The sequence below is a fragment of the Balaenoptera acutorostrata genome, chromosome 1 (assembly GCF_949987535.1).
Source record: "Balaenoptera acutorostrata chromosome 1, mBalAcu1.1, whole genome shotgun sequence".
NCBI lineage: Eukaryota > Metazoa > Chordata > Mammalia > Artiodactyla > Balaenopteridae > Balaenoptera > Balaenoptera acutorostrata.
In genome coordinates this window covers 167,679,210-167,697,183 of record NC_080064.1, presented here as the reverse complement: position 1 = coordinate 167,697,183, position 17,974 = coordinate 167,679,210, and the positions used below count along the sequence as shown (strand labels likewise).

Here is a 17,974-nt window from a genome sequence, read left to right as displayed (position 1 = left end):
ATTTTGAAGTGGTTTGTTAGGCAACAACATCAAAAGTGCTAACTGGTGTAATATATTACTTATTATTCATAGAAAAAGTATACTTATCCAGCAATAAAGACAACTTTGAAAAGCAATAAGATCCTTGTCACTGGGATCTCTAAGCATCTCTAAGTTAATAAAACATCTATTGAGCATGGACTCAAAAAAGCCAATTGGTCATGTAATGACAGTGTAATAGAAGTGACAGATTCTGAAACACAAGCATCAACTTCTAAGTCATGGTCATGTCTTTAATATCTTCCCACTGTTGCTACTACACTTCAGGTAAATTCATGTTTTTGAGTTTTAGTTGCATGATCAATAAAATAGACACAGTAATCTTTCTCCATCTTAAGCTAATCACATATTCCTTCTACACAACTGAGAACTCAAGTTAGATTAAATTTACATATGAAGCACTATCACATGAGGAGAATAAATCTCTTAAGGAGAATATCTTGATAAATATATCACCTAAGGTATGAATATCCCCAAATAAAAGTATCATTGAAGAAATAATCAGGCTAGAACATAAAAGATCAAACTGAATTATTACAGTGAGCCCTCAGTATTCGTGGGTTCCACATCCATGCATTCAATCAACCATGGGTCGAAAATATTAAAAAAAATTTTTTCAGAAAGTTCCAACTAGCAATACTTGAATTATTTACATAGCAGTTACATTGTATTTATGACTATTAACATAGCATTTACATTGTATTAGTTATTATAAGTAAGCTAGAGATGATTTAAAGTATAAGGGAGGATTTGTGTGGGTTATATGCAGATACTGTGCATTTTATATAAGGGACTTGAGCATCCGTGGATTTTGGTATTCAAGGGGGGATCCTGGAACCAATCCCTGTCAGATGCCAAGGGACAGCTGTAATTGTGAAATATTAAATACTGTAGAAAATTTAAACTTATATTTACATAGAAGGCTGAAGAGAAAAATGAGTTATTAAAACTTCCAGAAGGATAGAGGTAAGAGTGGCACTAACAGAATACTCAGCACAGTTAACAGCTAAGCACCGAGTTCCCAAACAGACTTGCTTAGTCATCCATCAGATTTTAATTTTTTTTCTGAAATGAAGTGAATAACTTACTTGTCCATGCCAGGAACTTTCATGATGTATATCTCAAGATGATGTATATTTCATATACACAAATATTTACATCCTGATGATTTAAAATTTTTTAATTGTGAAAAACACACAAAACTTACCATCTTAACCATTTTTAAGTAGTCCAGTAGTGTTAAGTATATTCACATTACCTTCTGGTGATTTTTACAGAATTAATGCCAGATGAAATGTTGCAAAAGTGGGAGTATCAGAAATATATTTTAGAGCCTCTGCATACATGGGAGCTTAAGGCCTTGAACTGTTGTATCAAAAATGTGGCCCAGTTGTGACTCTTATTTTGTAGGAGAATTGTCCCTGGGAATGTTTACGCAGAGGCTGCATGACTCCTGAACTGGGTACGATAATGATTTTTCCAGTTCAGAAACTTCAATGCCTGCTGCTTTGAATCTTGTTCATGCGTTCCATAATCACTTATTCAGCTCCTAGTCTGTGCCAGAGCACTGTTAGGGACCACAGGTGCGAAGTTGAATGGGAGTAGTCCAGTGGAGCCACGATTCCTCAGGATATCTTACTGTAGTTCCTTTTTATGACTTGGCTTTTTCTAACAGATAGAACTATCAAGCTCATTAAGTTTCTCTTTGTTTTGTCACCATGGACTTTGGTAACAGACAGACTGGGTCCCAGTTCCAGCTCTGCCACTTACTTTCTACACCTGTTTCCTCATCTGGAGATAATAATGCTGCCTAATTCATAGGGGTGTTGTGAGGATCAAAGAAATGATGTGAGAAACATGTTCAGAACAGACCCCGCACTGAACATATGCTCAGAGTTTTCTGTTTCTCACTGCCCTCATGGAATGTCCCATGCATAGACTTTTCTTTCATCCCTCTACCTGCCACCAATTGTCAGGAATAATTATATGCCTTGCATGCTCTTCCTTCAGCCCTGTCTCTTCCAGGTAAGGTAGTTCATCTAAATTTATATGAATGTGTTAATAGGTGCTAACTTCATGTTATGTCCCTGGTAATGCACTTACCAGAAGCTTATTTATTGAGACAGGTTATCTCTAATAAATATTTACAAATGAATCTTAATTGATTTTTATGAGACGTTAAGGGGAAAAAGTAGTTGGAAGGTAAGAAGGAAAAAGAAGGAAAGAGAAATGGGAGAAGACTAAAAAAGAGAAAGGACACATAAAGGGGGAAGGGAAGGTAGGCAGAGGAAAAGGGGGAAGAAGTAGATAAACAGAAATAGCTACAGAAAGATACATTAGCAGAGACTGAGAGAGGTTAAGGTAAAAACAGAGGGAGAGAGCAAGAGAGAGCTGGGGAGAGAATTGTTTGTATTCTCAAAGTCCACAGAGACTGGGAAGCACCCAGCACACTGTCTGGTATGGTCAGTATGCCTGAGAGACAGTGTCATAGAGGGACACTGTCACTATCTGATTGCTCTTTGAGCTGAGGACATTCTGCCTTCATTATTTTTTTCTAATGACTTTCCTTTACAAGGCTAACTTGCTTTTTTTTTTTTTTTTTTTAAAGGATTTTCTTATTTATTTATTTATTTATTTATTTATTTTTGGCTGTGTTGGGTCTTCGGTTCGTGCGAGGGCTTTCTCCAGTTGCGGCAAGCGGGGGCCACTCTTCATCGCGGTGCGGGGACCGCCCTTCATCGCGGTGCGCGGGCCTTTCTCTATCGCGGCCCCTCCCGTCGCGGGGCACAGGCTCCAGACGCGCAGGCTCAGCAATTGTGGCTCACGGGCCCAGCTGCTCCGTGGCATGTGGGATCTTCCCAGACCAGGGCTCGAACCCGTGTCCCCTGCATTAGCAGGCAGATTCTCAACCACTGCGCCACCAGGGAAGCCCCCCCTAACTTGCTTTTTAAACCATGGTTCATAGCTCCACAATAGTTTATTATTTAACCTTCAGAGGTTCCAGTCTGAATAGGACTGCCATAGCAGACAATTAAAGGAGAAATCATTATTTGAATTTTAGCTCCAGTGCATATAAGCTCTAGATTGTATCCAGACTGTGAAAAATGTTCCCCACCTGGACCTTAACCCAAAGCAGTGTCAGATTGTTGAAGGTGTTAGGCATCATGGTAGGGTATGGAGGGAGATGATAGTTTTAGGCAGGTGGCATCAGTCCGTGGCTGTTCTGGGTCTAATCAGATGCCAGCAATGATGATTCTCAGGCTCCACCCCATATAGGCCCTGAGTAGGGTAAGCCTGGCCTTATAGGGCACACTGACAACACTGACCACTAGGGAGCAAGATCTTGAAATAGGCCCTTGCTTGTACACCTTGGGTCTAGTGGTTCCAAAGTAACATTAGCTCCCAAACACCTCAGAGAGCTTCTACCTGACCCCTATTCTACTTGGTCAGCTTGTATGTCAGGCTTTGCATCTTGGTTTTGGGTTTCTGTTCCAATTCCCTGCTGAAATGAGTCCATCCCTTGTTGGCTGAGACCTGGAAACTCTCATGGGTTCCTGCCTTTGTATCCTCTTCCCACCTCTTTTAGTAACCAATGACACCCTAACCTAGAAGGACCACCATAATCCTAGCACCCACATGACAACTATCACTGCTTTTCTCAACCCTGTCCTCATGGAATTAGCCACTTGAATATTAAATCACCCACATAAGATTTCATTTAACCATGCCTGGATTTCATTGTACCTCTGTCCCTTCCTGGAGGGCCCTGATTCTTCTGTCCTGGCTTGTTTCCCACAGTGCTGAAGTTGGCTTTTCTTTTCTCCCTATTTGCAAGAATCCCCTCTGTCTGCTCTGTTCTATGAGTAATCCAAAGCTTACCAAAACATGTACTCTAATTCAACTGCTCAGGAAAATTTCTCTGCTTTATCACCTCCTACCAACCAATCTTTCTCTTCCAACTAAAAGGATATTAACAATATTGTGATACCTTTGCTTATAATTTAGAAGTGTATCTTTGGGGATTTGTACAATGAAGGTTGAACATCATCCACCTATACTTTTTACTTTGTTCCTGATGCAGATTGGGGGCTTGGTGAATGACTTAGGGAATGAATGAATGAATGAATGAATGAAACTAAAACAGTTGAATGATTTGAAAAAATTGGGATTGCTCTTGTACTTGTTAATGATTAGCTAATACTTTTATGAGATGGTTAATTCCATTTTTAGTATGAAGTACTAAGAATGACAATGTAGTCATTGTCAATGAATGTAGTTTTATCACTGCCTAGACAATTTATTTTTATTTAGAGAAAGTGTTTGTTCCACAGTGCTACCTTGTACTGTGGCTAGTTACTAAATAAATCATGGTCTTCTCACAAGGCAGGGTGAGTAAAAGGGTTCAGAGAAACTCAGCTCCATTGCTGAGAAAATAATCCACTAATAATCCACTAATGATCAACAGTTTATACAGGATAACATGTTATCATTATGAGAATCAGAGTTTCAAGGAACAGGAAAATCTAATGTTACAGTAAAGAAAAATACTTAATTTGTTTCTTCTAACATCATTTCTTAATATTATTCTCTAGCTTCTTATCCTGACCTATGCCACCCTAGTATCTGAAGAAGTGGTTGGAACAAGTCCCAAGTTTTAATACTTACAAAGATTTTTACATTGTTTCTTATCCTCTGCATGGATTTCTGCTTGTACTTTGTAATGTTAGGAACCTTTCTTATTTGAGGAAAGCCCCTCTTGATATCTCAAATTTAATTTTCTTGAATTTTCATTTCCCTTATTCCCATGAATGCCTGGGGTGCTCCAGATACCATCCTATTTGTGGGTTTATGTCTTGATACTTATTATTATTGTTATTGCTATACTTTTTATCATAAGGAACATTGCTGACAGTGTCTCATTTCATTTGGCTTGTAAGTGCTGATGCTGCTATGCTCTGGGTCAGAGAGAGGTCGCAGTCTGTTCTAAAACATAATTGCTGGCTCTACCATATGACTGTGGGTTTAATTAGTCCCCCGTACGGGCGCGGAAGCACTGAATCTTATTGCTGAAGGGAGCCTGGAGAGCACATCTGTTCTGATCCCATCACCTTCTGGCAGGTGGATTCCAAACTATTCAAGAGAGATGGCGGTTGAAATCGAATTGAAACGATCATTTTAAAGATCCTCAGATATTACAACTCCACAATTTCTCTTTGTGTCTGATTTTGGGGTTTACCAACCTGACAATTAAGAGTTTCTCTCTTTGTCTACATGAAATAAACCCTATTTCAATAAACTGTTCTCTCTGGTTTTGCTCTTCTTTATATGGAAAACAATTGACCAAACTCCTGCAAGAGAATGTCTTTTATGCTTCAAGGTTATAATGAAGTCATTTTCGTGTTCCCTTCTTTTTGTTAGACAAGAGGGCTTTGTCTAACTATTAATCAGTTAACTGATATTAGTTTTTTTAGCTTGTATTGGGGTAGGTTAACAAAGCATTTCAGCACACAGGCTTTAAAATGAATCTCACCTGGATTGAAAGCCTGGCCTTACCACCTATCAACTTTATAACCATTGGAAAGTTACTTAAACTATCTAGTCCTTAGTTTTTCTATATGGAAATTTTATGAACCGAATGTTTGTATCCCACCTAAAATTCATATGTTGAAATCCTAATTCTCAATGTGATGGTATTAAGAGGTGGGGGCTTTGGGAGGCAATTAAGGTCATGAGGGTGGAGCCCTCATGAACGGGATTAGTGACCTTATAAGAAGAGACATGAGAGAGCTTGTTTCCTCTCTCTCTGCTCTCCACCATGTGAAGGTACAATGAGAAGCCAGCCATCTGCAAACTAGGAAGAGTGCTCTTACCAGGAACCAGTTTGTCCAGCGCCTTGATCTTGGACTTTCAGCCTCCAACTGTGGAAATGAAAGTTTGCTGTTTAAGCCACTCAGTCTATGGTAATCTGCTATAGTAGCCTGAGTTGATTAAGACAGAAAATAATAATAGTTTCTGCCCTATAAGGTTATTAAGAGGATTCAGTGAATGGAAAGTCCTTAGTTTGGTACTTGACATAGAAGGTGCACAATTAATGTTAGCTGTTATTAGTGTTGCTTGATGGGCACTGTACAACAAAGGATATGGCTATCACATCTCGTTTTCCCAACCTCAATAACCCACATAAAGTGGTTATTCTGTTCCATTCTATTTGTTACATGAGCTTCACTAAGATTGGCCTAGATTCAAGGTGCAGACTCAACCTTCAATGAGAGAAGTGTTCAAGAATTTGTGACATGTGTTTTCAAACCATTATATATAGTATTTAAATCCTTAAGACTAATTGAGGTCACCTAGGGAATAGGTGTAAATAGAAAAGAGAAAAGGTTTCCAAAGACTGAACCCTGAGGCACTCCAATATTTAGAGATCAGGCATAGAAGGAGGACCTAGCAAAGAAGACTGAGGAGTGGCTAGTGAGGGAGGAGAAGATAAGGAGAGTGCAGAAGCCAGGTGAAGAAAAGTATTTCAATTGTGTGTGTGTGTGTGTGTGTGTGTGATTAGTGCTGTCAAAACTGCTAAAAGATCAAATGAAATGTAAAATGAGGTTTGACCATTGGCTTTGGTAATGTGGAAGTCACAGTAACCTTGGCAGAGAGATTTCCAGAGTGGGGTAAATGGATTCTTCAACTCATTTTTTCTGCTGCCAGCCCCTAGGTCCTGGCTGTGTCACCTCTAGCCCCACCTCGGGATTGAGAAGAACACATTGGCTTAACTGGCTTGGTTTCTGTCATCACCCATGGCATGGAGCCTTTTGCCAAATGTTTCCTGCTGATGGAATTTATAAGAGAATGGCACCTGTCTTCTTAATATCCAAATTTACTAAACTGCTGTAATAGGGGGGCAATATCTGTATTATAATGTTTGACCCTAAACATATTTTTGAAAATTCCATTTATAGTAGAGCTTGCTTATGTAGAGCTTTAATGAGAAATTTAAATGCAAGATTTAAAGATAGGGCAAGGTAGGCAAGATCCACTGATAAGCAAGTGGGAAGTATTGGTTTGTGAACCTGAGTAAACATGCCCTAGATGAGGAGAGTTTGTTTGGTTGCGTTTTTAGGGGGTTTTTTTGAGAAATTAAAACAAAGCAAAATAAATATGAAAAGGGAGGAGTAAAAACTGCTCCTAGGTTAAAACCATGCCACTTTAAAATCCACTTAATTATTGTTCAAAGATAAGACGTTTGCTTTATTGCTTTTTTTTTTTTTAATAGTTTAGGTAAAACTGAAACTGTGTTGATTATATGTATGTAAATCCTTGGCCTGTTTGTCTTTACAGCCATTCCACATCCATCGCAGCCTGCTCTGCTCTGTATCTTTGGGGACAATGCAAGCAGGCTCTCTTTCACAAGCTCTGTGTTAGCTGCAAATAGTGGGGGATTCACAGTAAGGGGATTCTCCTTCCCCTCTCTCTGCCTAGGCAGCCTCCCTGGTAGCCCTTGTACCTACCTCCTCTGGGCTCCAGCTCCCTCCAGGCTTGGTTTTAGCTTCCACCAACCTTGGGGTAGTAGCAGGTGCTGCCACCAAACTGTGGGTCACCTCACTCTCCCCCGTTTGTTTCCTCAGCTCTTCCATCACCTGTGTACCCATTTCTCGTAATTAAGGTTCCTCTGGTTTAAATACATGGGTGATTTCTCTTTTTCTGGTTGGATCCTGATCCATCATATGTGTTTCCCTCCTCTGCCCTGATGTCAATTTCTAATGTCCAAGTACGTGAATTAACAACTATATCCCACTGCTTCCTGGTTACAACAGGAAGGAAGAGTTGGGTTTATGGAATTCTGCAGATCTTCCTGACCTCTCTTGTATAATGGTTAAAACCATGGGCTCAGGCCTGGTGTTGACTCCCAGCTCCTGTGTCACTTGCTAGCTGTGTGGTCATTCACAAGTTATCGAAGATATCTCTAAACCCGTTTCCTTATCTATGATATGGAAATGATACTTTGTCTACTCCATATGGTTATGATGATTGAATAGAATAATAGCCTCAAAGTACTCAGGAGAGTATTTACACATTGTAAGTGTTCTGTAAAAGAGGTAATTATTAATTACAGTCTCCCTTTTTTATAACATAAGCCTTTGCAGCTGGTATTACTCATGTCAGGAGCCGGACATGAAGTGAGGACAAGCATTTGCTGGCATTTTATCCTCAGAGGGCTCTAAACCAAGTCAGTCATTTGCAGGGTCAGGACGTGCTAGCTGGGCTGAAAGGTGATGTAGTAAAATATCTGTGTGTTACTATACGTGAAGCCCTGCTGTGGCACTCACCTTGCTTTTGGCCCTGTTCTCCATCACTGAACCTATAGTTATTCTGGAGTAAGATACAGCAAGGTAAGAGTGGGGCTGGTTGTTATACATTGGTAGATCAATTCTGTTCTTAGGCCAGAATTGGAGGATTTGTTGGACTACGCTTAATGACTCCTGTTTTATTCTTTTCACTCTCCTATCTCTCTGTCCTCTCCTGTCCTATTTCTTTTCTGAAAGGTCAGAATAATACCCAGCATCTTCATAAAACTTTTCCTGATGATTTCAAACAATTTGTGTTTGCAGTGGTATACATCTAATCTCCAGGCCCCCAAGCAAAATTTCACAAAGACCTCCTCCAGGTTTTTCATCCAAAGAAAAAAGTGCTACCCTGCCATGCAGCCCGTAGCACTCATGTTTTGCAGGATCACTTCAAGCACTGCAGGGCTGCTGGAGCTGCACCTTTCTTTGGTTTCATTAACAAGAATGTTCACACTTCAACCTAAACATTTAAAATAACACCCACACAATGTGTTTAGGGTCTAGTTAATTATTAAGTCTCTGAGCTTGAATTATTCAAGCAAAATTGATTGGGTTCAACCTTCCTCTTTCTCTTTGTGCTTTTTTTTTTTAAATAAAAATAATAAGTTCTCCCCTTTACTCTCTCTAAATAATGTGGAAAAGGTTATTAAGTAACCATCAGTAACCTGGACTGTGGGTGGTACCCAAGTGCTAACAGAATAGGTAGAGAGAAAACTGGCAGCATGACTCTTTTGTTACAAAAACATATCTGTATCTCATATACTTCCACTGTTAATTAGCATTTATTGAGACAACGTGTTATAGGTTCTCTTTTAAACTCTTCTTTAGAGTTATTTACAAGTTGGATAAGTGGGTATCTTAGAGTCAGCTCTATGGTGTAAAAGCAGAAGGAATTGCTTCTTTCTTTGCTACCCCACCTCATGGTCAACTGAAAGTGTTAAAATGTCTTGGCTTCACCATTAAAAACCATGTTGCTTAAGAATACGTGTTGACCTGAGAACATGTTCATAATATACTGCTAAGTGAAAACAGGAGGCTATAAAACTGGCTTCTATTATGCATCATTTTATTAAAATACATAGGAAAGAGACTTGAAAAATAAACAGCAAAATATTACTACCTGTGTTAGGATTAAACTTTTCTTTTTGCTTTTCTATTACTTTTAAAATTAGCCAATACACACACACATAAAGATGTCATGGCTATAAATGATCCATCTTTTGTCTGAATCTATGTAAGTATCACGTGTCAAGAGCTTACTGGAAATAATGTTGTCTCCTTATATAAGCCATGCAAGTGTAGATTTCACAAAAGTCACAATATTTTGTGAATGACAGAAACTTGAATAATTAACCTTAGCCTTCATTTTCAGACTTCATTTCTAGACCTTCATTTCTAGTTCTTCCTCAGCTTCCATATTAGTAAGATGTGAAAAATTGTGGCAATTGTAGGCATTAACATGGAAAACATAACTGCCTCACGGGTGTAGGAAGGGAATATAAAATAACTATTTTGGAGAAAGATTATAAAGGAGATGGCAGTTTTGAGAGGAAATGACAGAAATGCAGTGACCCAGTTTAGTGATACATTTAAATGTGGGATCTTCCATGAGAATTTTGTAGAGCTCTCTCCTAAAGTCAAGATTCAAAAAAACCCCGGAAGGCCCTAAATGGCCTTACCTATCGAATGACTTGCCTTTGCTGCCCAGTTTCTGCGTTGTGCCATTGGGCTACGTGTGTGCGCGCGCGCATGCGAGCACGCACAGGGGATGGAGTTTTGGTGAGAGTGGCGAACTGTCTTGACTCCCCTTCATTGGTTGAATCCCCTGTAGGTGGTAACCTAGGCTGGGGATAAAGGCAGCAGCTGGACTAGTTCCGGAGGAGAATACGTAGGGAAACTTTTGGGAATAGACTTGGAGAGTTCTGTTCTTCTCGCACACACACTCAGGACTTGGAGGGTAGCGCGTACATGTCTGTCATTGTATTTGTCCCGGTAAATGACACAAGAAGTGGTGTAATTGGACACCCAGGAAATTACTTTGGAGTGGTTGAGAACTGAATTTGGGGGACGGGTAGAGAGCAGGTAAGAGGCGGTGAGAAAAGCACTTTTACAGATCTGTTGGAAGCGTAAAGCCGTTTGCTTCTGGGCCCCCTTAGCAAACGTGCCACTCGGGTGGTGCCTTCGAGGACCAGGAGGAAGCCCCGCTTTGCGATCCCTACGAGAAGCCTCGAGGAACCGGGAACAGCGGCGAGGAGGTGGCGCAGTTCGCAACCCGCGCCTGGGTCCTCCCGCCTCCATACCGTCCGCCACCACCGCCGCCGCGGCCTCCCTCAGTCCTCCCGTATCCCTGCATTCCACGTTGCGGCAGCCGCAGCCTCTCCGGCCGAAGCGTCCCCACCCTCCCCTCCGGGTGGTGCAGCCGCCGCGCCCCCGGCCCCCACCCGCGCGCCCCCCAAGGCCTGGCTTCGGCTCTGCGGGGCCGCAGAACCGGACCTCGACGCGCCGGCTGGGTTCGGGCGGGGGCGGGGCGGGGGCGGGGCGGGGGCGGGGAAGGGAGAGGGCGGGTGCGCGCGTGTCGGGGGGCGGGGGCCGCCATATTGGATCCTGACTCGTCGGTGAGCCTCCGCCTGCGTGCGGCGGGGCCTGGAGCAGCCTCGCGGAGCCCAGGGCGCGAGCGCGAGAGGACGGGGAAGGAGGGGGAGGGGTAGAGGGAAAGGAAGGGAGTGGCTGCGAGCCGGGCTGCGGCAGCCTCTGGTCTCCTCACCAGCGGCACCAACCCCTCCTCCTGCGCCTCGGCCGCTCCCCTCTTTGCGGGGGAAAGATGCCCTTAACCCAGGGGTGTGAAGAAGGGGGAGAACTAGCTGCCGGAGCTACCCGCGCCGTCGCCGCCGCAGTTGCTGCCGTCCGTGTCCTTTGAATCCAGAAAAGCACCCCCTCGCCAGGGCGTCGGGAGTGTGGGCGGGCGGGCGAGCGGGCGGGCGGCCGCGGTGCGGGTGTGGGGGAGACCGGGCTCTGCGCCCGGCGCGGCCCAGGCCGGCGGCCCAGCGACCACCGACATGGAGCGGGCTCAGGCGGCCGAGTAGCCGCCGCTCCCGGAGCCGGGGGCGAGTGCCGCCCGCAGCCAGTCAGGCCCCTGGGAGAAGAGGGGAGAAAAATGAAGAGTTTTCATCGGAATCCGTTGGAAATAGGACTAACTGTAAAGCCTTAAAAAGAAGGACCTCGGGAGGAGAAAGGGAAAGCCTCCTCCGGGGAAGGCTTGGCGTGCTCCGAATCGAGGGGCTGCTTCAGGGACCTCGCCCCCTCCCTTTCCCTCCGGAGAAATTGCCGCTGATGCGTTATCCAAGTGGTGGTTGGGAGGATTTGCAGCAGAATTTTTGGTTTTCCCTCCCCCTTATATACATTCTGGTTTTTTCCTTCCTTTTCGATTTTCCTTCTGCTTGGGAAGTGAATTGCTGATGCAGATCGGACTTAATTCATTAATGATGCAACCGGATTCGTTTCAGGATTATGTTGCACGAGTTGAATTTTGAATGAAGGAGAAGAGTTTTTTTTTTTTTTAAAGAAGTGTTGACTCTTTGGTTCTCAGTACTTTTTAATTATTTTATTTAAATATACGATTTAATTGTATTATTCTTTTAAAAATGTTTTAAATATATTTTATGGTAACTTTCCCTCAAAATATATGTATATGTGTGAAATAGAAGACGCTTCAGTTAAGTGAGGTTACTGGTGTGTTGGATGTTGAATTCAGCACCGGCATTGCATGACGTTGTTTGAATAACAAGTGGTTTATTTTTAAAACCACACCTTTTAAAATTTAGGTTCAAATAATCATAGTCAAAATCGGTTTAGTAATTGAAAGAAAAACCAGCAGAAGTTGAAGCAAACATGTCTGGAGAAGTGCGTTTGAGGCAGTTGGAGCAGTTTATTTTGGATGGGCCCGCTCAGACCAATGGGCAGTGCTTCAGTGTTGAAACGTTACTGGATATCCTCATCTGCCTTTATGATGAATGCAATAATTCTCCATTGAGAAGAGAGAAGAACATTCTTGAATACCTAGAATGGGGTAAGTTTGTATGTAAAATAACTCTTTAGCTAGCCATTATGGTTTAATTGTTATAGAAAGTTATCATGATAAACTCTCTGTAATGAGTATATAAATATATATTATGTGTACACAACATATATTATGTATTTAAATACATTATACATAATGTATTTAAATATATATACAATAAAAGAGTAGACACCAATTATTCAAGGTTTTTTTTGTAGTTTTCAGTAAATATTTTCCCAAGAGTAAAAGCATGCTACTCAGTTGTTGCCTAGATTTTTTTTTTTAAAACATCTTTATTGGAGTATAATTGCTTTACAATGGTGTTAGTTTCTGCTGTATAACAAAGTGAATCAGCTATATATATACATATATCCCCATATCTCTTCCCTCTTGCGTCTCCCTCCTTCCCTCCCACCCTCCCTATCCCACCCCTCTAGTGTTGCCTAGATTTAATGTGGAACTTATGAGGAAGAACTTATGTTTTTTGGTCAGCAGTAAGAGATTTTGAATAATTCTGTGATGGGCAAAAATGGATTATTGCTCGCTTTGCCGAGAGCCTGGTGGTATAACAGGCATTCACTTGAAAGATATTTATTAGTGGAAACATTCCTTCCCAGACTTTGGAAATCACTCTGGAAATGGGAGGAGATATTAAAATATCTTAGGTCAACAGGAACTTGAAGGTGGTCATCAGTGGGTTTTATCACATCTCTATATAGTACAAGCAAAGGAAATTACTAAACACGGACTTGCCAAAAATTGTCATGTTTGTAAGATGACATAAATAGTTTAAGAATTTTGTGATAGTATTTGGTAGAGAATGTTTGGGAGCAGCTCCTGCCTGCCTGAGAGTTAGATTTACTCTAAATTTAATTCAAACCTAAACCGGCTAAATTTTTGTCTTCATTCTCCTAAATATAGATGTGATTTAGAAGAGCTAGGTAGTGGAGTAGATCAGTGATGAGAGCAAATGCTCCATGTGACCTTCAAGCTTGAAGGCTTGGCTTAAGTTCTGTTTCCGATGTTACATGTGAGCAAGTTCCAACATCCACCAGTTCACTGTGGGAAGAGTACACATCATCACATATCATACTGTGTATAGTACATGTCAGTGTACCTATATTGGTACATTGACTTTTGAAGGATATTAGCTAAGGAAGTTATTTTGTACCTTTGGAATACCAATATTTGAGTTTGTTGGAAAGTTTTTATACTAAAATGTCTTTGTTTCCAAGTAAATCTTTATTTTTCTGAAGTAAGAGTCAATTGGTGATTATTTCGTGTTTTTCACTTGAAATTTATTAAAAATTCGTTTGTCAGGTAAATCACTTATTCAAGATTGCCTACACATAATAACTTTAATTATTCAATTTGTCAGTATCAGAAATTTTCTAGCAACTTCATGTCATAAGGGTTAAAAATATATATATATATATGAAATGTGAATAGAATAATTTTTAAAAACAGATTACTAGACTCATACTGGGAATGTAAGAATTCTAAATGATCTTTCAAGAGACTGCTCTCTTAAGAATGAGACAGTTTTGACTTTGGTACTGGATTTGTGAATATATGTCCTTTATTTTTATGTGAAGAGTAAAATATTTTATAAAGCATGTGTAGTTTTACACCTCATGTTTAATAAATTTAGAAAATTTTTAGTTTTTTTTAAGATTTAAAGAAAAGATTTTGATACTTTTAGAGTTTCAGTTCTTGAATTATGGTTTCATAGCGATACTCTAGTCTATGATTATGATTGTCATTTTAACATCTATTATTTCTCATCTGCAAAATGATGGGAGAACTCTTCGTATGTGCCAGTTGTAAATGTAATTTAAAAATATGATTAAAAACTATATCCTCAATTGCCTTTTGGTGATTAAGAATTTACATTTATGTTATGAGATATTTTTCTGTATTATCGGAATAATTTATATATATTTTCCACTAAATATGTTTTCTTGGATCTTGCTTCTTATATCTGTATTAAAAAAAACCTTGTTTGTATATATATAATTTAAGCCAAATAAGCCAAAAGTCAAATAAGTGTTTGACCAAATACATTTTATTTTTATTAGCAGATTTTAAATAATTTCAAGCAAGGGACTTTTCACAATTTTAAAGTAAATTAGGTTTTAGTAGTATCCTTCATATTTTGTCTTTTAGAAGTCTGGTGTGATGTAACAAAAATATACATTCTCTTAAGTAAACTCCTGTTGTGTTTCTCAGTAATAAAGAAGGAGAGACTAGAATTTTTAGGCAGTTATTTTGTAGGCTTTGGGACTAGGCAGTGTCTGTTAAGTCTTAGGCGTTTTTAAGTTGGAGTGTGAGGTCTTGAAAGTGGGAGTTACCAACCATAGAAGTTTGGGTAAGGAGGAAGAAAAGAAGGAATGGAAAAAGCTGTCAAGAAGTGCATCATGAGTAGTAGTATTTACTATCTTTAAGTTATATGAGAATTTAGGTTATTTAAGAATGCCGGTCTCCTCATTTAATTATTGAAATAGATCAGCTGTTCTCGTACGAATTGATTACTACATTTTGGGGAAATGTCTTATTGGATTCTCACTACCTAACATTATATAAAAAACAAGTTAGATTAAGGAAGTTTCCAGATAGTGAATTGACCTCAATTTAATATTTTAAATATTATTTTTTTGGTCTGTGATGGAAATTGGAAGGGATTATTTGTTGGGGTTAAATTTGGTAATTTAGATTTGCTTTAAATGATACAATTTTTAGTTTGAGTTTTAAAAGACCCAATATTTGCAACAGAAGAGCTGTAGTAGTTAAATACTAGTACAGGATATATATTTGTTTGGCTGTCTATATGAATGGAAGTGTCATCTAGATATGCCTTATTTTTATGCTGATGATACTTTTAAAAATGGAGTCAGCAAGATTCTGACTTGCTTCATTTACATCAGTTTCACTTTATTCCTAGTTATAGCCCATTTCACTTTTATATTGATACAGTTAATGTTTCGCTCATTACAGTATCATGACAGTAAGAAAACTGACAATTCAAAGTTAGATTTTTTTTTTTTTTTTTTGATAGCACTCCTTGCATTTGGTGCTAATGGCTTGAGGGAGGAAACTAGTAGAGCTCTAGAGAGGAAGAGGGGATTAAGTCACTGAGCAATAGAGCAAGGGGATAAAGAGTGCCTTAAGGCCATAGATCACTTTTAAATTTAATAAGATTATTATTTTTATTAAATTATTAAATATTATTATATTTTCCTGTTATATACAACAAGCTTTGAAAGATTATGTTTTGGCCTTGTTTTTTAAGTTGTTGAAATGGTTATGGTTTGTATGTTTTGTTTATAAAATAATAGTTTTGATATCAGTAGTGTGACTCTAGAGTTAAGGTACAGTAGAGCTGTAGAAGTAAAAATAACTTTTACATTATAAGCTAATCTGCTACTTTGAAATGGAAAATCAGAATTTTAGGGAGTTCTTAACCAAGTTACTTTAAAAATAGGCATAAGATAATATTACTCAATACAAAAAAAGAAATGCAGAACTATCTGTATGTGGCCAACTGTATTTTGATGCTTTCTGAATCTTGGACTTTATAACATTTCATTTAAATTATCCTTAAACAACAGTAATTTTGTAGTTTATTCAGTGTATACACACACACACAATAGTCTGAATGACTAATAAACTTGTTACTAGAGTACATCAGCAGGTACTGTGGTTTAAACTTTTCATTTTATTAGAGTAGTTTTAAAGCTTATTCATGCTTTTGATATGTGGGTCATTTAAGTGAGATGATTATGGCTTGATTAGAAGAATCTGAATCTTTTCTTTGTTCTTCACTTATGTTGTTCCTCGTCGTTAGCTTTTCCCGAGTAGAATTTATTAATCATACCAAATTACCAAAAAGTTCATTTAACACACATGATTACGTTTATTTTTATTTAAGTCCTCAATTAAGATCATCATAAATGTCACCAGAAATGTAGGTTGGGCATTTGTTTCCTTTATACTAGTCACCTAATAATCTAGTCTCTTCTAAGAGTGAGAGTAAGTACAATTATTTGATCTAACACAATGCTGGTATATAATAGAAGCATGCAATAAGTGATGGCTATTATTTTTCCATTTCCATTCTGTTTCTCTCTTTTTTAAAGGATGTACTGCTCCATGAGTGTGAACAGGGATGTCAGGAATAACACTAATAATTTTAGGAACTTATTTATTTCATATGGAAATGTAAGGCATACCTTTACACAGCACTGTGAAAACACGTAGCATAATGTGTTGGAAATTTTATGAAATGTTCCATAATTCCTGGGACTTGGTTAATATTAGATAGTAAGCCCAGGCTATTTTAGGGTAAAAGAACTGAACTTGTTACAAATTAATATTTTATTCTACTACTCTTAGTAGTAGAGTACTACTCTATGGTGGTAGTCAAAAAAAATTCTTCCAAACCCTTTTCTATTCATGTACACTTATTGCCAGTATATTGTATATATTGCTCATTGTTTTTCATCCTATTGGTTTTGTTAGGTTTTAGAATCAATTTACTAAGTCCAACCAGCATTTAAAAAATTAAATATACTAGAATAGAAAATATCAAGTACATCATGTGTTGAAAGAATAAATATTGTTATACAGAACTCTTGTGTTTTCTTACATTTCTTACCGAAGATTGGAAGCAGAAGAGTTTGAATTGTAGTGTAGATGACGCTAAAACATGTTCACTGTTTAACAGTGAAAAAATTATAGACCTAGTTCCCTTTTTCAAAAAGCACACATGATTAAATTAGGGACAGACTGAAGAATTTAAAGAAAAGGAGTTTAGGTAGGGACAGGATACTTGGAAGGAGGGAGGGAGAATGGGAGAGAGGAGAAGTGAGAAAATGAGCATGAATATACTGTTTTCCTGGGTTGCTACTTTAGTCTGATTTGTGAATAATTGAGTATTTTTAATTTAGAAGAACTTAATGGACAGGGGAATTCACTCGATTTTGTTTTTGATGGTTCATTTCCTTTTTTTTTTTTTTTTTTTGACATTTTTCCTTTTCTGACTTTGGGCTCCTGGATGTTGACTTCCATTAACTGTAAAAGTTGTGTAACTTGTCAAACATGAGGGATATGACCTATAGACATTGGTTGTAGTTTTTTGTTTATGCCTTCCCATTACTCCAGATGAATGTTAGAGTAGATGCAGGTGAGAAGGATCTGCTAGTTCCATAGATTTTCTCATCCCTTGTTACTCATGAAACTTCCAGTGGGGGTGACTTCAAGTTTTCAGTAGCTAAGGTGAAGAATTGCTCAACAGCTTTGCTGTATCTTGAGTCAAGAAGTTCTTTCCATAAAGATTTTTTCTTTTTTTTTGAAATGACCCACACTATAAGTATAGGTCATCCCAGACATATGAATGACTGTCTTTTGTTGTCACTCCCTATAAAACTCCTTTCCAGATCCAGGGGATTTCCTTTTTTCCCCTTTGATGCTGATCAGAGTAACAGGTTTGCTCTTCCCAGCTAGTTGCTCTGTACTTCCTCTCTACAGTGTCCACCTT

At 39.0% G+C, this 17,974-nt stretch overlaps 2 protein-coding genes across 14 annotated transcripts in view; one reads left to right on the top strand and one right to left on the bottom strand.

Annotated features, from left to right (window-relative positions):
- Window positions 1–7,685, bottom strand: part of LOC103003799 (beta-citrylglutamate synthase B-like) — a 50,833-nt gene extending 43,148 nt beyond the window's left edge. Inside the window, 1 exon segment of the mRNA XM_057530106.1 lies at window positions 7,545–7,685. Coding sequence (XP_057386089.1) covers window positions 7,545–7,685 — 141 coding nt within the window.
- Window positions 7,686–11,072: 3,387 nt separating this feature from the next.
- CDC42BPA (CDC42 binding protein kinase alpha) overlaps window positions 11,073–17,974 on the top strand; it is a 322,438-nt gene continuing 315,536 nt past the window's right edge. For 9 of the 13 annotated variants that reach the window (XM_007167189.2, XM_007167183.2, XM_057542574.1 and 6 more), the window contains exon 1: window positions 11,074–12,447. In XM_007167189.2, the coding sequence (XP_007167251.2) occupies window positions 12,270–12,447 (178 nt within the window). In that variant the 5' untranslated portion in view covers window positions 11,074–12,269. Of the gene's footprint in view, window positions 12,448–17,974 lie in introns of all 13 variants that reach the window. The other 4 variants (XM_007167184.2, XM_007167178.2, XM_007167177.2 and 1 more) reach the window with 2 other exon arrangements.